This window comes from Suricata suricatta, chromosome 17, assembly GCF_006229205.1.
Source record: "Suricata suricatta isolate VVHF042 chromosome 17, meerkat_22Aug2017_6uvM2_HiC, whole genome shotgun sequence".
In the NCBI taxonomy this organism is placed as follows: Eukaryota; Metazoa; Chordata; class Mammalia; order Carnivora; family Herpestidae; genus Suricata; species Suricata suricatta.
This window is the reverse complement of record NC_043716.1, coordinates 4,882,907-4,903,184: the sequence shown is the minus strand read 5'-3', so window position 1 is coordinate 4,903,184 and position 20,278 is coordinate 4,882,907. Positions and strand designations below refer to the sequence as shown.

At 52.3% G+C, this 20,278-nt stretch overlaps 1 protein-coding gene across 1 annotated transcript in view; it reads right to left on the bottom strand.

Annotated features, from left to right (window-relative positions):
- The window catches only part of SHISA6 (shisa family member 6), a gene marked incomplete at its 5' end in the record, with an annotated part of 279,326 nt that overhangs the window by 245,982 nt on the left and 13,066 nt on the right, over nucleotides 1-20,278 (bottom strand). Inside the window, one exon of the mRNA XM_029928842.1 lies at nucleotides 12,734-12,894. Coding sequence (XP_029784702.1) covers nucleotides 12,734-12,894 — 161 coding nt within the window. The remainder of the gene's footprint in view (nucleotides 1-12,733; nucleotides 12,895-20,278) is intronic.

Genomic DNA, 20,278 nt, shown 5'->3' with positions numbered 1-20,278 from the left:
ACCACAGTTTGATAGCAGGCAGAGTACATTCTAAAACCTTTTGCTTTCGGGGTGCAGTAGGTAATTAGTGGGCCAGCTCGGTGAGAGCCCTTCCTGTCTCCTGGCCACGTGGTGAGCACGGGCTCCATCTGCCCCTGACCTCCACCCCCAGGCTGCAAGGGCCTGAGCAGGGTGTCTGCTCTGGCCAAGCCAGCCATGCCCCTGAGGTTCCCAGGCAAGATGGGGCCCTCGGGTGGGCAAGGGACCTGGGGTGCCGCTGGCCAGAGCAAGGGCAGCTCCTCCGGCTTCTGGAAGGTTTTGCTTCTGGGCATACGGCTTCTTCAGGCAGTCCTGGGCTAGGAAGGGCCATTCGCCACCGCCCTCTGGGACCCCCAGGATCAGAACACAAGGGCTTGGGACTCACTCTCAATGGCAGTAAATCCCAAAATGGGAATGAACAAGACCGACACAGAGAAGAGGACAGTGATTCGGTCATTGGGCTCACCTGAGCTCTGGATCCAGGGGTCACAGAATCCCGAGAGAAAGACAAAGCACTGTGGCTGCTAAGTGAGCTCGGGATGGGACAAATGGGGCCAGATCCACACCCAGCCGCCAGCAGCCCTCGGCAGGTGCCAGCTTACGCGCAGAAAAAAAAACAAACAAACCCTAGAGGTGTCTGAGTGAGCCTCTCCTGAAGCTAAAACACCCAGAGGCTCTGCCAACCTGACTTTAGTGCATCCTGGGGTGAGTGGTCTCTGCCTTGGAGTTGAGGAACTCACGTCGTGAGAACACATGCCTTTGGCTGAGCAAACATTGGCCTTTTCCAGCATCTACCACAAACCTCAAGTCTATGTACCATGGCAGGCAGGAGCGAGCATCAATCCCCGGCTACAGGATGGATTCCAGGCAGCTGCAAGGGGGGCCTTGGGACCTGTCTGTACCTCTGGTCGTTGTGAGTTCAGGGCTTGGGGTCTGGGGTCAGATCACCTGCACTCAGAGCCCAGACCAGCCCACTTCCTGGCTGTGTGAACTTCAATGGGATTCTGAAGCCCTTGGGCCTCAGTTTCCCCATTTCAAAGTGGGCATAATTGTGACTGCTTCATAGGGCTGCTACGAGATTAAATAAATCAATGCACAGAAAGCATTTTACGAAGCACCTGGAGTTGTTAATATCACTGACACAGATTACGAATGCATCTAATTCTCACTTACAACGGGTAGAGGGGATATTGCTGCCCCAGCTTACAGACCAGGAAACTGAGGTATGCAGAGGTTCAGGAACTTGGCCAAGGCCCTACCGCTATGGGAGGCAGAGCTAGGGCCAACGCTCTTTATGTGGTTCCTGGCCCTCTGCAAGGACAGGGTGCCCAGGGTGCACGAGCGTCAGGGATTGCACCCCGGGTCAGTGGTAGCTCAGCTGAGACCTGGGAGTTCCGGAAGGGCTGGCCAGGCTGGGGGAGAGCAGACAGAATATTCCAGAGCACAGAGCAGGGCGTGCACGGGAAGCCTGAATGGGCTCAGGGGGCCACAGCTCCGACTTCAAGGGACAGAGGGGCAGCAGATCTCTGGCTGAGCAGAACCCCCAAAGCTGTGGGGAGGAGGTGTCCCAGCCCTGGAGTGGAGGAGGATGGAAGCCACCGTGCGGTGCTGAGGGGCGGGCGGGAAGAGAGGAAGCAGAGGCAGCAGGTATAGACAACTGTTTTTGCCGAGTTCAGCTGTCAGGGCACAAAGATCGGGTGGGGAGCTGTCCCTGCGAGTTAAAGTGGGGAGCGGAGCACGTTTCCACGCTGGAGGAGCTCAGCCCGCAGAGGAGGGGGGAGGGGCAAAGATGGTGGGCGAGCGTGTCCAGGACAGGACATCCACAGGACCCGAGATGCCAGCGGAGGAGGCGGGCTTGGTCGACGTGACCTTGGGTGCCCACACCCATGGAGGCATCTTGCGCCCTGCGTCTGTCGTCATTCAGGGTGATGACACATTGGTCAACATCGTCACCCAGGTGATCAATACCCCCACTCCGCACCCGAGGACTTCAGGTCCAAGGAGAACCCTGGTCTTGCCGAGATCCGGGGAGATTGAAGGGAGATTCGGACCTCCGTCTGCCTGATTCTGCCTGCCACCACCTGGCTTGTCCAATACTCTTCTTACGGAGGAGAAAGTCAGAGAATGCTGTCTGGTCAATGCGCCTCGCTGTTAGAAATGCAAATTGTTTTCCTGCTTCTCGGCAGAGCGCATTTCCACTACGCAGCAGCAACCCACAAATCAGGCGCTCTGGGGTGGCTCGGTTGGTTGGGCGTCTGGCTCTTGATTTCAGCTCAGGTCATGATCTCACGGTTCATGGCTTCGAGCCCCGTGTTGGGCTCTGGGTTGACAGCTCGGAGCCTGGATGCTGCTTTGAGTTCTGGGTCTCCCTCTCTCTCTCTGTTCCTCCCCTACTCACATTCTCTCTCTCTCTTTCTCTCTCTCACAAAATAAATAAATAAACATAAATCAAATCACATCACACTTACGTAAAATCCACACTCCTTACCATGATCTGCCAACACCCTGCCTGACTGGCCCTGTGTTCCCATCATGCACCACTTCCTCCTCATTCACCACACTCAACACCCATGTCTGATTCCTGTGCCTTATACAAAAGCCGGGTTTTCTTCTGCCTCAGGGCCTTTGCACTTGCTACTTGCTATTCCCTCTGCCTAGAATGCTCTTCTTCCAAATCTCTCCATGGCTGGGTCCTGCTCGCCATCGAGTACCAGCTCAGATGGTACTTCTTAGGACCACGCCGTCAAGAGTCACCACCTCCCCTCCCCAGTGTTCCTGGAACACATCCCTGTCTGCTTGTGTCTGAGCATGTCACATGCTCTGAAGTTATCTGCTGGCCTACTTCCTGTCTCCTCCAACACAGCGTAACCTCCACGAAGCGTTTTGTTCGCTAATGAAATGTGAACTGAAGTAGATGCTCGATACAGCTAACATTTAGGTCAGTGTGATTTTACGGTTTTTTGGCAGTCATGTTAAAAAAAATAAGGAAAAAGAAACAAGTGAAATTCAGTGTATGGATCAATTCTAGTTAATCCAGTATCTCCAAAATACTATCATTTCAACGTGCATTCAAACAGAAAAACTCATGGGAGATATTTTACATTCTTATTTCCAGACCAACTGTTGGAAGTTGGTGAGGCTCTGAACCACATTTCAATTTCAGTTCTTTTTTTTAAAGTTTATTTATTTATTTTGAGAGAATGAGAAAGGGAGGGGCAGAGAGAGGAAAAGAGAGAGACTCCCAAGCGGGCTCCGCACTGTCATTGCAGAGCCTGATGCAGGGCTCAAACCCACAAACCGTGAGATTATGACCTGAGCCAAAACCAAGAATTGGACGCTCAACCAACTGAGCCACCCAGATGCGCCTCAATTTCAGCTCTAAGCTCTCAACAGCCACGGGGGCCTCAGGGCAGCACACGAGCCCCTGCTGACTGAAAACAGTGCTTCCCCGGGTCAGATGCTGCCCTGACTCCTTTCCACTCAAATCAATTCGCTCCCACAATAGCCCGAGGAGGGAGATACTGTGCCCAGCCCCGTTTCACAGATGGGGAAATCGAGGCAGTGTGGATCCACCCAGACAGCGTGGCTCCATCGTCTGTGCTTCCCACCACCCCCAACTCGCCTTGAACTCTTGGTTGAAGTCACGGGAGACCTGAGCGGTGGAATTTCGCAGAAAGGAGCCAGCATTACCGGAAACTGAAGGAAACAAGACCGCCAATGGGAAATAGCCGTGATACAGACTCTGGTGGCCTCACTGTCCCAAAACCCCTCAGCTGGAAGTGTGGCCCCGCAACCCAGGGGAGAGCAAGAAAGAAAATACTGAGGGGCGCCTGGGGGGCTCAGTTGGTTAAGCTTCCGACTTTGGCTCAGGTCATGATCTTGCAGTTTGTGGGTTTGAGCCCCACGTCGGGCTCTGGGTTGACAGCTCAGAGCCTGGAGCCTGCTTCCGATTCTGTGTCTCCCTCTCTCTCTGGCCCTCCCCTGCTCACGCTGTCTCTCACTGTCTCAAAAATAAATAAGCATTAAAAAATTTAGAAAAAAAAAAAAAAAAGGAAATACTGGGACAACCAAAGCGGATGTGGAAGAAAGGCGACTCCGACTTGCCGCACAAGCCGGTCTGCTGGCCCCGCGCAGACGAGACAAAGGGCTCGCGGACTGCCTGACAGCCAAGGGTGACCTGCGAGCCACAGAATGCCGACCCTGACAACGCGCGGAGCTCGGCAACGCGGACGGACCTCACAGTCACACCGGGAACGCCCTGAGCATCCTGGCCGCAGAGCAGTCCTCACAGGTTCTGTCTTCCGCAGGTTGTGTCTTGGGCAGGCGGCCTGTGCTATTTTTAACACCTCACCACACTACTGCACATGCCTCACGCTTTTCAGCCTCCAGAACTCCTGGGCAGCCTGCAAAACCCGCTCAAGCACACCTCCGCGGGACCTCGGGGCCCCTGCTCCCTGCTCTGCACCCACACCTGGTATCATCCTGGTGAGGGTCTCTACACGCCACCCATATTCCTTCTGGGGGTGGGGACCCCAGCCTCCATTTGTGGACCCCCAGGACCCAGGATGACATCGAGTACCTGACAAGCTCAACATAAACTGTTTGGGAAGACAGAGTAACATACGGTGGACTTCGGCCTGATCACCCCATGTTTTCCCAACAAGTGAGACAAAAACCAGTTTCAGATGCTTCAAGATGCAACCACTTCCAAGCTCGGGTCAAGTGTCACAGCAGGTTCTTTGTCAAGCAGAGGTCAATGACATCTTGTGGCCTGCGTTTAACGTGATGGGAGATATAAGGAAATGTAAGTGAAATATAAAAGTAACAGAAGAGGGGCACCCTGGGGGCTCAGTCGGTTAAGCGTCCGACTCTCGGTTTCAGCTCAAGTCGTGATCTCATGGTTTGTGAGTTCAAGCCCCATGTTGGGCTCTGTGCTGACAGTGTGGATCCTGCCTGGGATTCTCTCTCTCTCTCTCTCTCTCTCTCTTAATAAGTAAATAAGCTTAAGGGGGAAAAATAACAGAAGAGAGGCTCAATAGCACAGTGGATGAAGCCCAGTTGGCCGGGAACCCTCTCGCTGCCAAGGACTGTGTCCGTGGCCTTAGGCACGGTCTCCCATTGCCCTGTCCTCAACGTTCCCACCTGTGCAATGGGGCAGCCATGATACTACCTCACAGAGTCATGCTGAGTAAATGATATAAATGATAGGATGTGAGGTAAGGCATGGGGCCTGGAACTTTGTAGGAACTCCATTCTAAGCACTAAGTAACGCGACTCCCGTAATCAAGGATTAGTGATGAGTCTTTTCTCTGACACCAGCCTTGACTCGGCAAACTTTGTGGGTGCCCCAGACCCTGCAAGGAGAGGGCGGTGAGAGGGGCTATGGCAGGGGCTGCTGTGGTCGGTCTGCGGCCCAGCCGCTGTCACCCCAGGCAAAGACCCCCGTCAATGGCTGCAAGAGCGAGGGCGAGGTGTGGAGGGAAGGGATGTAACCCAACGTCTGGACAAGGGCACGGAGTCTCCGGTGGGGAGAGGCTGTGCCAGGCTGCTTGGAGACTGTCAGAACCACCACTGTGGGCTGGGAGAGAAACTATTGCCAAGAGGAACCTCAGAAGTGGCAGAGAACGGCCCAGAAGGTCCTCAGAATGAACAGGCAGGCCCACCGTGAACTAGGTTAGTCCCCGTTTAAACAGAACAGCCGAGAATCAGTCACTGCTAAAGACACAGTGAGAGATGGGTTGGCATAATCAGGGAAATCGTGAAAAGGAGCAGAGGCAGACAGGAGCCTGGCAGGAAGAAAGAGAAGGAGAAAAGAAAAGGTAGAGGAGGGGCACCTGGGGGGCTCAGTCTGTTGAGTGTCCGACATTGGCTCAGGCCGTGACCTAGTGGTTCAGGAGTCTGAGGCCCCCGCTGGGCTCTGCGCTGACAGTGCGGAGCCTACTTGGGATTCTCCCTATCTCCCTCCCTCTCTCTCTCTCTCTCTGTGCTCCTCCCTCACTAGCATGCTCTCTCTCAAAATAAATAAACTTAAAAAAAGAAAGAAATGGTAGAGGAAAATGGCAGGTGTAACTAATGACAGAGAGGAGAGTCACAACCACGAAGGTGACCACCGAGCGGGAGGCCAGAGCCACATCAGTGCCACTGGGACACACAGACGGTTCCACTCATCTCATCAGTGGCCGTGGGAGGAGAGGACCAACCCTACCACAGACACGGGGTGCAGGCCACAGAGCCTGGGCCCCAGCGCCTGGGACTGGGCAGGCAGGATTTGCACCCATGTCCATAGAGCTACAGACACCACATTTCCAGCTGAGGCCCTGCCCTACCACCTCACTCCTAGGCAACCCCCATGTGCTTCAGTTTCCCCACAGGCCAAGTATGGGTGGGGGGCTCAGCTGATCTCCCAACTCCTTAGAGCTCCAAAATCATATGAGGCTGTGATCTCAATAGACCCCAATAGAATGAGACAGCCCCGTCACCCTGGGGGCCAGAGGGGGATCTGAGAAAGAAGAATCCCATTTCCCTCCAGAAGTTGACCAGAAGTCTCAGAGTTCAGGTGCAGGGCCCAGGTGGTCTGCCTTCCCCTGCAGCCCTAAACCAGATGTGAGCTTGCAAGCACTCTGCAAAGCAGTGTTTCTTGAAAGAGGGGACATACTGGGGACTCCCTGGGTTACAGGCCCTCTGCGTCCAGCCAGAGAAGCGAACTCCCAGCCTCCGGCCACACGGAGCCTGGAGAAGTGAGTCAGCCCCAGACGGGAGGTGAGAAGCCTGGGTACTGAGACCCACAGCCTTCCGCTCAGCTCTCTGCCGTCTGCCAGGCTGTCTAAGTGACTCCCTTCTAATTTTACAGAGAACGTCTTCACGGGATCTCGGTGTCACCTGTGCATTGGCTCCTCCGTCCTTCCTGGCAAAGGGCCGGTTGTCATTCATTTGTTCCCTGCACAAATAGTCACTGGGCACCCATGATCTTCCAGCAACATCCCTGGTCCGGGGACGCCTCAGAGAAGAGAAAGACAGACTCCCCCTTGCCTATGCGAGGCTTACGTTCTGACAGGGACAATGACAGGGAACCGATGTGGGATGGCCTCAGTGCCTGGAAGGAAAGGCGGGGGGAGCAGATGAGGAAGGCAGGGAAGGCAGTGCCGTCTGAGCCTCAGAGGTCACAGCCCAAAGGGCTGTTGATGGAAAGTTTCCAGCCAAGGACACAAAACAGGGAAAGATGCCCAAGGACAGCACCTACTGGACATGGGGAGGGACAGGGTCTGGGTCCCGGCAAGAGGCACAGAAGGTCACAGGAGCAGCAAGGGGCCAGGCCGTGCAGGACCGCAGCCAAGCGCCCCTCTGCCAGCTGTCCAGGCTTCATTCCCAGTCTCTGTGATGCTTACGCAGTCACGTCCCCTGGCTCCCTTCGTCTGCCGTCACGGCGCATGGCTCTGACCAGCGGCTGGATGGCTGAGGGCTGGTTTACACGACTCCCAGGGTGTGTGGCTGGGACACACGTATTTATTTCCCCCAGCTGATGCCGCTCTTGATAAGGGGACGTGGGAAATCCAAACTTTGGAGCCCCGACCCGTGGTGTCACTGCTACCACAAGGGACAGTCCCCCGCACTGCCCTAGCTGCCCCCCAGACGGGCTCAGGGGGCCTGCAAGCAGCAGATGAAGAGTCTTTTGTGAAGCCTGGTTCTCCCTGACCCTCCAATCAATCCTGGGATTTCTGCTCATCCCTGCCGCTGCCCAGGTGTCCCGGTCAGAGCTGCGGACCGGCCCCTCCCCCTTCAGCGCACCTGCTCCCCGCTCCTTCCTGCCGTGGGGAGGACGTCCCCACAGCCCACTAACTAACCTGGGCCAGGGGGGCTCGGGCCTGTGGATCTTGAGATGTGCCCATGCCCCACAGTCCTCAAGATGTTCCCCTCGCCTGCCCACCTCCTTCTCCACTCCCGTTCTCAAAGTTTGCCAAACGCGAGAACCAAGTGCGAAGCTCTGGGCCGCACATCGGTATTTTCAGAACTGCGCCCACGATTCCATGGTGTGGCCAGGGCCGGGGCTCGCTGCTGCCCCAGGGTCTTCTTCACCTCAGTGTGCTGACGGGTCATCTGAAGGTCTCAGTAAAGTGCGGATTCTGACGCAGTAGTTTTGGGAAAGGGCCCAAGCTCCTGCATTTCTAACAAAGTCCCATGGGAGGTGGTCACTGCTGGTGCCTGGACAGACCATGCACGGCCAGGGCCTGGGGCACAGCCACATCTGTGGGGTGAGGGATGGAAATGGGCTTTGCTGATTTTCTACGTCCAGAGTAACTGTCCGTTATGGATCTCTCTTTAAAGTCTGGAAGGAAATCCTTTTTTATTTTTTATTTTTAATGCATGAGCATGAGCAGGGGAGGGGCAGAGAGAGAGAGGGAGAGGAAGACAGAATCCGAAGCAGACTGTAGACTGAGGTGTCAGCACAGAGCCCGACACAGGGCTCAAACCCACACACTGTGAGATCATGACCTGATCCAAAGTCAGATGCTCAGTCCACTGAGCCACTCAAGCTCCCTTACTCAGGAAGAGACTTCTGAAAGACTAAGTGGAAAGGTTCTTACAGAAGGAAAGAAAAATTTTCCAGTGTGGGAATACGGGCTCCTATATGTAAGAAATGTTACAGGACCACTCTCTGTGGTAGAGCATCTACTGGAATTAAAAGAAGGACTTAGGGGCGCCTGGGTGGCTCAGTTGGTTGAGCATCTGACTTTGGCTCAGGTCACGATCTCACAGTTCGTGGGTTCGAGCCCCGTGTCGGGTTCTGTGCTGACAGCTCAGAGCCTGGAGCCTGCTTCTGATTCTGTGTCTCCCTCTCTTTCTGCCCTCCCCCAACTCACTTTCTGTTTCTGTCTCTCAAAATAAAATAAAGACATAAAAAAATTTAAAAAAAGAAGAACTTAGAGACGTCTGGCTGGCTTACTTGGTAGAGCATGAGAGTCTTGATCTCTGAGTTTTGAGTTTGAGCCTCACCCCGGGTGCAGAGATTACTTAAAAATAAAATCCTTCAAATAAAATAAATGAGGAGCACCTGGGTGGTTCATTCAGTTAGGCGTCCAACTCTTGGTTTCAGCTCAGGTCACGATCTCATGGTTTCGTGGGTTCAAGACCCACGTCAGGCTCTGCGCTGGTGGTATAAAGCCTACTTGGGATTCTCTGTCCTCCTCTCTCTCTCTCTCTCTCTCCCTCCCCCACTCCCTCTGTCTCTCTCAAAATAAATAAATAAACTTAAAAGAATAAAAATAATAAAATAAAATAAGAACTTAAACAAATGAAGTCTCTAACAGAGGATCCAGGGCATAGTAGGTGCTCAATAAATGGCATTTTGCCACTCATGTTCTCATGGTATTATCACTAATGCAGGACTTACTCCACTTCCCAACCCAACAAGCATGTCCTCTTGGCATCTAAAACCCTGAGTGAGCCCTCCGAAGTCCTACAAATCTCTTTTACCCAGAGGGGATGCGCCCCAGACAGGCACCAAGCACAGGAAGGCTTGGGTCCAGGTGCCTTCATCAGACACAACCCCACGGGTCCCGCCTGGTCCAAGAAGAACACCAATGTCTTTCTTACTCACTTTTTTTTTTTTTTTTTTACTAATTTGTTATGAGTGATATCCTTCCGCAGCCCAGTTGCAGCTAATCCTGCATGCTACCCGTCAGGACTGTCTTAAAGTATTCTATTTGGTTTCATTCATTATATCCTTAAAACAACTCCAGGCAGCAGGCGCTGTCAGCCTCGAGGGCAGCCAAGGAAACTCAGAAAGTCAAAGCAACTTGCCACGGTCACATCCGTAGGAAGTCACAGGGCCAGATGACATGCGGCAGGATGCATCTCAGACCTCACGCTTTCCTAGCGCTTCTCAAACTTTACTCACTAAGTGGTTTCATTCAAATGCATGCTGTCCTGGGGCGCCTGGGGGGTTCAGTGGGTTGAGCTTCCCACTTTGGCTCAGGTCATGATCTCACGGTTCATGGGTTCGAGCCCCGCATCTGACTCTGTGCTGACAGCTCAGAGCCTGGAGCCTGCTTCAGATTCTGTGTCTCCCCCTCTCTCTGCTTCTCCCCTGCTCACGCTCTGCCTCTCTCTCTCTCTCTGTCTCTCTCTCTCTCTCTCAAAAAATAAACATTTAAAAACTAAAAAGTAATAAAAAATGCAGGTTCTCCTTCAGCACGTGAGCGTTTCCAACACCCTCCCTGGTGATGCTGATGCTACTGGTCCCAATCACAGTAAATCTCTACTCTGAACACTTAGAAAAAGTTCTGTTTAAACTCCTACTCAAACTGCACAATTCTGTGGCAAAGGATATCATCAGTCGTTTGGAAAAACCGTTGTGCCCATTATGAGCTTATAGGCATCACGGGTTATGAAAGTGCTTTCGGATGTAAGCGTCACCACTATCGAGAGTGCTCTCTGGGCCAGGGAAACAATTCCCATTCTCGAGACAGAGTGAAGAGCTCCAATTTGAAAAATACAGGGTGAGATGTCTCCAAACACAGAAGAGAATCACCTAACTATAAGCTTTCCTTCCCGGATTAGTGGGAGAGGAGGCACGCAGAAAACCAGAAGAAACGACACATCTTCCTGCCCAGAGAAATGCGTTTAAGGGCAAATCGGGGGCATCCACTTTATCCGTCTAGACTCACTGCAGAGTGGGGTGAGGGTAAACGGCCAGGGGTGTCCTGGGTACTCACATGACCTGAAGTTCCAGGATCATGAACAAGGTCCTGGAGACACCTGCCTTCAAAGCATGAGTCTCAGGGACACAAAAATACCCTCCTCAAAGCTGGCTGCAACACCAAGGTTAGATTACCCAACGATCAGTGAAGACAAGGCTTGGTTAGAACAGTGCCTTCATGCAATTTCCATCACCCAGCGATTCTCAAACTTTGCTCCACGATCACATCACCTGAGAAGATTTCAACACCCACCTTCCCCCACTCACACTCAGGCCACACTCCCACATCGATGAAACCACAGTCTCTGGGGGTGGGACCCAGGCATCCCTCATTGTTAAAGCTCGCCGGGTAATTCCAATGGGCAGCCAAGTTTGAGAACTTGGCTTATAAATGAGGAATCCCTCTGGGCCAGTGGTCTCTTCACCCGATTTGTGTGTCAGAATCACCTTGGGAAGAATTTTGAAAGTAATGATGCCCACAGCATCCCTTCGGAATTGAGGTTAATTTGTAGGGCCCAGGCATCAACGTTTTTAAGAGCTCCCAGGTGATCCTAATATCCAGCTAGAACTACTGGTCCAGATGTTTCTGTCAAGATTCCTTCTACTGCCTATATTTAAAGCATCTATGATAATAAGGCTAAAAATGCATCTTAGACTTTTTGCAAAAGTAGAGTTCTCATCTTTACTTTTAAATCAGGCATTTCTAACTTTGCAAGGGTCCAAATCGTACTCAAAATGCTGGATGAATACATATGCATATGTGCAAATATATATGATGAGTATTTTCGAAGGCGAATGTCCTTGACTTTCATCAGATTCTCAAAAGTTGAACGGTAGTACCTTAAAGGCAAGTATGTGATTTCTGATTTAACACACGTAAGCGAGTTCAAGAATGAATAAAAAAGAAACACCTCAGCAGCACATTCTGAATCTGCAACACGCCTCCTGCCTCACAGTGACTGCATATTATTATTGCAGGTAGAGTTCAGACCAAACTTCCCATCCTCTGAGAAGCCATAGGGGCTGGATGTCCAGATTCCCGATCCAAGGATCAAAGCGGAAGTTGTGTTGCAGACTGGGGTCCGTGCTAGGCTGTCTGGTCATGATCAAGGTGAGGAATGACTCGCCTACGTGCACTTGTCAAGAGACTATCTGCCCAGATACTGGGGGCTCGTGTCCCCAACGGGGTTAGGATGTCTGGCTTCTCTGGTCCTGACTGTTGTTACCTATATGCCTGGGTTTGGATCCGGCTTTGTTTCTCCCCATGTGTCCTTGGGAAAATTACTGAACCTTTCTGTTCTTCAGAGGAAATGGGGACACTATAAGGCTTTTAAGATTTCTGTGCAGAGTAAAAAATACATGTAAAATGCTCACCCCATCACTTGGCCCAGAACAAGACCCCAATAAACGTGAGTTCTATTACTGTATTGGTGGTATTTTATTATTCTTAGCATCTTCATGACGGAGCCCACATCACTAAATTTCGTTGAGCTTCCTTGGTTGATCCATATGCCAAGGAAAATACACCCCTCTCTCAGTTTCCTTACTGGGGTTCGAGCAACGACCACCAGGACTCAGTGATTCATCACACATCCGGGGTATCTACTGAGCACAGGAAAAGCTCACCCTACAATACAGACGTAATCCCTGCTCTCTGAGACTCCAGGAGTTGAAATCCCTACAAATGACTGTAACAATTTCTTTATCACATACCTGGCATCCTGGTCAATGTAGACCTTCTCGCTCTGCAGACCAGGGGGCGGCCACACTCCGCCACAAACTGCCTTTCAGGCAAGAGACTCCACCAGCCACTCACTCAATCCCCGAGGCCCTGGACCGCCCTTTCTCCTCCAGTGTCGGCGCGTCGGTCCCTCCCCAGGAGACAGTCCCAGGGCTCATCCAGGGGCCCGCCTGCCCAGTAGAGTCTCCCAAGGCACAGGGCACCGCCACCAGCCGAAACAACCGCGATGCCTCTCACCAGCCCCCAGCAGAGACGCGAGGTGACCCGTGCTCACTTACCTGGAGTCTGCTTGGCCGTACGCACGGGGGTGTAGTGGTTTTTGGAGGACGATCTGACCGGTGTGTTCTCTTTGGGAGAGGTATTGATAGCTGAGATAGTTTCTCTTTCACAGTGTGCTATGGGGATTGGTCCCTGTTGTCTTAAGATGTCCGCCAGAGCCCTAAACAAGGAGGAGACCACACAGAGAGACTTGGTGAGCAGGTGTCCACAACCACAGCGGGAGCGGGCTTGCTTTCGCAGGCCCTCTGATGTACAGAGCTACGGGAGGGGATGCAGACACGGTATCCTGTCCTCAGACAGGTGTCAGCTGCTGGTCCCGGGGGACAGAGGGGGCACCAGGCAGAGGTCCCCATGCCTGGGGGACTGCAGCCAAATGGCAGCTACTATGGCTTCTGTCTTGATTTCACATGAGCCCTTCAGACACCCAGGTCTCCAAACAGCTCCGTGTGCCAGGCAGATGTCTGCACCACTGGCCAGCACAATGCCACCATAGGGCAGGACTGGCATCCAGGGCCTCCTCTGCAGCATCAGGCTACACGCAACAGGGGCACGATCGCCCCTCTGAAAAAAGACACACCGGGCAGCATAGACACTATACTGGTGACCCAGCACACAGCTCCCACCACCCAAGAAAGGTAGGCCTGAACTGTGAAGATAGGACGTGGTGCTTACAAGGTAAGGATCAGGCCCCACGGGCCAGGCAGACCCACACAACCAGTTACAAGCACAGGGAGGAAGATACACCAACACGGAGAGGAGGACACGGAGACGCACGGCTCCCCTTCTGCGAGAGACCCAGCCACCCCGCAACAGTGGCTTTCAGCCACTCAACACACGGCTTCGACGATGGAATGCACGTTTATGGAGGACGAAGCACGTGCAAGTCGCTGCAGAGACACAGGCAGACAGGACCTGGTCTGTGTGCAAGTCGCTGCAGAGACACAGGCAGACAGGACCTGGTCTGTGTGCAAGTCGCTGCAGAGACACAGGCAGACAGGACCTGGTCTGTGTGCAAGTCGCTGCAGAGACACAGGCAGACAGGACCTGGTCCCTGTCGCCCAACGGTTCACAATTTAGGGGAAATCGCTCCCCCACCTGGTTTCAAGCAGGACTCGCTCTGTGGGCGTGCTACATGACCACTGTCGATGGACAATGGAGATAGGCAGGGATCGATCGTCTGCAGACCCAGCAGTGAGTGTGAACTCGCTACAAGAGTCCACCATCTAGAGAATGCCATTTTAGTCCCCAGTTCTGAGTGCATCCCTGTTTCGTACAAGCAGGATAAAGTCCTTTTCATCCACCCTGGGGTGTCCCCAGGGCCTGTAGGTGTCCCCCCACCCACCCCTCCCCCCACCAAGGCTTCCCTCACGTCAGGCTTCCAGTGCCCACACTCGGACCCCTTGCCAAGTGACAACCACGTCAGTCTAAAAGCGTGTCTCTGAGTGAACTGTTCCATTACACTGTCTCTGACACGCCGAACTTTCCGAGGAAAAGAGCATCAACCCAGCAATCTTCTCATTTACTGGCATTTATATAGCAATTTCAGATGCTCCAAAGGCTGCCCCCCTGGCTGGCGCTCTCCTGGCTCGGGCTGTAAAGGGAGGACAGACACATCACTGCCCTCGTTTGCTTGGGTGGACCATGTTCAGGCAGCGCCCGGGCTCTGGCGCAGGGACCTGAGATTCAGGGTGTGGGATGAGAAGAAAGCACCGGCCCAGAAGCTCAAGAGGATTCGAGTTCTAATCCCAGACAAGCCGCTAAGACTTGGGGCCGCTCTGCTAACCTCTAAAATCAACATTTAATCCTTGCTCCCTGTTTGCACAACAAAAGGGTTTAACTGAACAGACCTTTCTCGTTAGATCCTGTCTCATTCCAAAATGTTGTATTCTCGGTATTTTGATAACCACACACAAGTTCTCTCGGATCCTTCATTGCTCTGGTCATCAAAGACAATTTCCTACCCGGTTCACATAGTAAGAAAACACGGAGCTCGGGGCACCTGGGGGCTCAGTCGGTTGAGCATCTGACTCCGGCTCAGGATGCGATCTCATGGTTTGTGAGTTCGAGCCCCGAGTCGGGCTCTGTGCTGACAGCTCGGAGCCTGGAGCCTGCTTCAGATTCTGTGTCTCCCTCTCTCTTTGCTCCTCCCCTGCTCACCCTCTGTCTCTCTCTTTCTCAAAAATAATAAACATTTAACAAATGTTAAGTGATAGACAACTCGGTGAAGAGACAAAAAGCGCTGAATTGTACATTTTAAAATTTAAGGAAGGGCACACCTGGGTGGCTCAGTCGGTTGAGCATCCGACTTGGGCCCAGGTCGTGATCTCATGGTTCATGAGTTCGAGCCTCGAATTGGGCTCTGTGCTGTTAGCGGAGTCTGCTTCAGACCCTCTGTCTCCCTCTCTCTCTGCTCTCCCCTGCTTGCATTCTCTCTCTCAAATAAATAAATAAAATATTAAAGAAAATATAGGAGGTGAGTTACATTTCCATAAAGTTGCTATTCTCTCCCCCCCCCCCACCCCCGCCAAAAGTATATTATTTTTCTTTCTGTTTCTTATTTATAAAGACTCCTGACTCTCCGGTGCCTGGGAAGGAGCATGGAGACTTGTTACGTCCACTGCTTTCATGAGGCCAAAGACTGAACCTACATCCATGTTTCTTCAGTGTGATTTTGTCCCCGGGTGGGAGGTTGGGGGCGGAGGCATCTGACAAGGTCCCAAGATGTTTTCAGCAATCACAGCTTGGGCAGGGGGCAAGTGCTCTGGCTTCTGGGGAGCAGTGGCCAAGGGTGCTGCTAAAATTCAGCCCTAGATGGGACAGCCCCCACAACAAAGAACTATCCAGCCCAAGATGTCAACAGTGGTGAGGATAAGAAATCCTGACCTGTGTCTGTGCAACCCCAGAAGTAAGCGAGTCTTGGATGAAGGCTCAGGGCCATCGGGCTCCACACTGGTCTACTGAGCAGCCTGCAGGGTCAGACATGGGGCTGGGCTCCAGGAAAGAAATGTCCCCAAGGAGCGAGCCTGTCCGCTGGGGTCATTGCCGGGCCCTGAGGCCCCGACACACCGCCCAGCCATGTTGCATACACAGAGGATGGACTGAAGTTCAGCCCTGTTCCTGCCTTTGTAGGGCACCTGGCTCCTACCGCCCTGGTCCACACGGGTAGCGTCAGGCACAGCTGATTGAATCCCGAGCTCTGCAAAGAAAGAAGCAGCAGAGACGAGATTTCCAAAGGGAGTTCCCCTCCCACACCCATCTCCTGAGAAGGCCTTCGAGATGCAGGCTGTGAGGACTTGCGGGGAGGGCAGGGAAGACACCTTTGCGAAGACCACCGGCCTTGGTGGAGACCAGTGTGCTTGGGTCTGGCTTGCGGCTGGAGAATGAGGTTTAACTGGGGCACAGCCAGGCCATCTCCTCCTGAGGGTAACGCCGTGTCCTGTATCCTTCCCAGATGCCCACTGGGCGGGGCTGGGACATGCAAGGGGAGGTGTCCCTGGAGAGGTGGGCTCTGTGGGGGGCAGCCTCTGCCCCGCACTGTCACAAGGAACAGCATGGTAGCCGAGGACATGCTCCTGGTCCCCCATTCTGTGACTCCCCTGACTGCCCAACACCATCTCCAAGTGCCATCCTTCCCCAGTGCCCTCCGGCAAGGGGAACAGGTGTCCCAATTCCCAGGAGGTGTCCTGAGGAGCCGTCCCTTCTGGCAGCGCCCCTGCCCTACTCTCCCCTCCCCTCCCTCTGCCCCTCAGTTCCTGACCTCCCTCCTGTTCCTCTGTTCCTCTCCCTCTTCCATCCCCTTCTCCCCAGGGTGCTTGATAAATATTATTCTAATTCTGAAATGTGTGATGCCAGTCTCACCTAATTAATCTGGAGGCGCCCCAGGAAATGGGTTAGGGCCTGAGCTATTTTCCAACCTCGGGAAAGAAAATCGGTCACTGAGGAACAGGGAGGCGGGGTCTGTGACTGAGAGAGCAGCAGAAGGGAGGAGAGGACAGAGGGGGACAGGAGGACAGAGAGTGGGCCAACGGAGAGGAGGGGAGAGACAGGCGGAAGGGAGGCATAGAGGGGGAAGGGGAGATAGGATGCAAGAGAAAGGGACAGAGGAGGTACAGAACCGGGCAGGGACAAAGGTAGAGGGAGCAAAAGGCACAGTGAGGAGCAAAGAGAAATTCGGAGAAAGAACAGGGTTCAGAAGGTGAGAGAGGAGGTGGGGAGGGTCAGAGGGCACACTCCGAGTGGGGAGGGGTGGTGACAGCGGGACAGAGAGCCTGGCAAGCCAGGGCAGAGGGGTCTTCTCAGCCAACAGCCAACCCCACCCGTGCTCCCTGGTTCTCCACCAGCATCTCATTTAAGGACCCGGAGAGTCATGGAGCAACTGGCTGGCTCAGTTGTGGGAGCATGCAAATCCTGATCTCAGGGTCATGCGTTTGAGCCCCACATCGGACGTAGAGTTTACTGAATTAAAATCATCACCATCATCATCGTCATTTCTAAATGATGTGAAGAATCATGTTAATCATCCTGTTCCTCCCAACCCCCCTCCCCCACTTGTGCCACACTATCCAGCCCATGTCTAACAAAAAGCATGCTTTTTGCCCAAATTCCCTGGATCACCACCTCGGTTCACCCCTCCCTTTGGCACACGGATTCCCTGGCTTTTGTGGCTGTGTGGTCAGCAGCAGAGGGCAGTGAATTAATAGGGCAGCAGACCTGAGCAAGGAAAACAGTCATCCTGGGCATTCAGACCTTTGTAGGTACCGTGCCACCCCAATTTCTGCCAAGAAACTGAGGCTCCGAGTGATTCAAGGACTCACACAGGATGGAGCAGAAATTTAAATTCAGGGCTCGTGAGTGGCATACACCTCCCCTCCCTGTTCACGGTCAACTTGCACAAGTCCTTCTGGGTTCCTCAGCCGGGTCTGGCAACTGAGCAAACGCCAGCGAAGGTTGGGGCATGGAGAAAGAGTCAGTCAATGAGGGATTCAGATCAAGACCAATGATTTATCAAAACCCTGGTTAATGTTGTCAGTGACACCAAGGAAATGGAGGTGTGTCTGAATGTCCCTACATGCTGAGTGGCCTGGACACAAGGGACCAAGCCCTACCAACACCTTTTGATATGCTACCACCCGTATTCAAGACATGAAATCCTTCTGAAAATTCACATGATTTCCTTTAAGGAGAGAAAGATAAGACCTCCTTCATGACTTGGCTTCATCGTCTTGCTTGCTCAGGAAATTACACCGGAAATCGAACACTTGGGAAACTGACCGCTATCATTTACTGAACAATTACTATGAGCCAGACACCAATCAATGCTAAATGCCTACATTGTATGCATGGATATCCTCTCCAACGCTAAAGTCTTAACATGCATTATATCCTATAATCCTCAAAACGACACTATTTGGTAGATGCCACCAGTAGGCACAATTAGTATGATGAGAATACTAAAATTTTGCAAGGTTAGTTCTATTGCCCAAGGACACAAAGCCAATAAGCAGCAAATACAGATTTCAAAGACAGACAGGGTAAGCAACAGAGGCATACTGCCACCAAATTATCCATTCATCCATTCGTTCATTCATCCACCCATCCACCTGTCCTTCCATCCACTCAATTGCATTTGTTTTTCCACCTACTGTATCTCTTCCATGGTCTCTGAACACTGGGTTTTAGAGAGGGCCCCCTCTTTGGTGGAAAAATATGCCAAAACAGAACCCAGCTACATTTAGCTGCCTAGTTCTACTGACCTTTGTGGGTCCTCGAAATCAGCAAGCTTTTTTACATTGTTTTTAGCAGGCAACTGTTTTGTGCAACAAAATCTAAGTAGAACATCAACATATTTGCTTAGACTCTTGCTTTGCATGAAGCTAGAGTCCTGCTCTACCAAACCCTTGGCTTCTGAAAGCAGGCAGTCCCTGGGCTTTGTGGAGTTTCTACGTTTGAAAAGAAATGTGGGAAAGGAGTACCGAAAAATAAAAATAAAAGACAAAACTATGGAACTTCTTCTCACAATCTTCCCTCATTGAACAGGTAGTAAAACTGAACCCAGGGACCAACCCTTAGTTCACCTGGGAAGTCTGCGTGGTCTCCATTAATATGCTTTCCATGTGGACCTCACGAACGTCACTGCATCATCTACTGTGATGAAGGATCACTGCTCACTCAGGTAGAGCACACGGAAACCGGCCTCTGTCTCTTGCCAGATCTCTGGATTTCCGAGCCACACAAATGTCATGGATGGGAGAAAATAGTTTCTCCTAGTGCCCAGTAAGTTTTTCTGTGCCAAGGGCAAGGCAACCTCGTTTGTTGAGACCCCTAATCATGCCCTTCCTCATTCTGGAAAGAACAGGAAGACATTTCTGCTCATGGATAGCTATGATAAAAAGGCCAAACAGATAAACTCTTACACGAATAAGCTATTCTGGTTAATGTTCTTATTCCTGAGGACTAATGAGAACACTCTTGATCTTGAAGAATTTTATAAAAGCATTCCTGCCTAATTAAGTAGAGTACACTGAATATAATCATTATTTTTTTTTAAGAACACAAGTTTCTTCCTTGAGAGGGGCCACCAATCTAATCTTTAGGTCTCTTCGGGGAAGAAACTAAGCAAAATAAAGACTATTCTAGGAAATGGAGCTATTCACGTCAAAACTGCAGGGCAAACCAGGAAAGGTTGGGTGTTTGGGTGCTTTTTTTTCCTCTTTTAAGTAAATCTCTGAAAGCTACTTTTGTATTTCTCCTAGAAGGAGAATGTAAACATCTTTCCAGTTAAATGAACCATTCTGGCTACTCGAGTCTCAGATAAGGGAGGCTTATACTTGACCGTGACACCCTGGGTTCAGCTCATGTCCTTTCTAACCTCATGCTCAAGCCTCTTCACTGGGCAGGCGGGGCGCCTTTATTCTCGGAAAATATGCACTCCGGACAATTGGAGTGAATATATTTTTAATAAACAGGGACCAAGGAGAATGGCTTAATTTAGTTCTTATTCCTGGTTCTCTCACAGTCCACTTGGAAAACACAGCTGCTGGCTTTGTGTGTGCACAAGACTGCTCTCCCCACACAGAGAGGCTCCAAATGGGTGCGGAGATCTTCTTTGTTGTGGTAACAATGTTCGTGCATCTGCACGGAGCAGTTCTGCAGGTCTGAGTTGCCGTGGGCACAACACAATCGGAATGCATCTGGGCCAGTAAACAGTGCAGGACCCAGAGAGGGAAGGCCCCTCCAGCAGGGCAAGGCCCTCCATCCCCTTGGGCCCTGGTCCTGGGGCTGTGGCCTGAGGGCCAGCCGTGAGTGGGGCGGGGCCTCAAGGTGCATCCTGAGGGGCCCCAGTTCACCCCTAAGAGCCTCACCTCCACACACTCCATTCCTTGCCTCTAGAATTATGTGACAATTCAACCAGGCCTGGGAAGACTAGGTGGCGTCAACCCCAAGCCTGGGCTGTTAGAAATATTTGAATTTTCCCAGAATGAGCCAAAGGTCAGGATGTGGTGAGCGCCCCTACCAGTCTGGACAGGGAGGACAAAAATGCTACC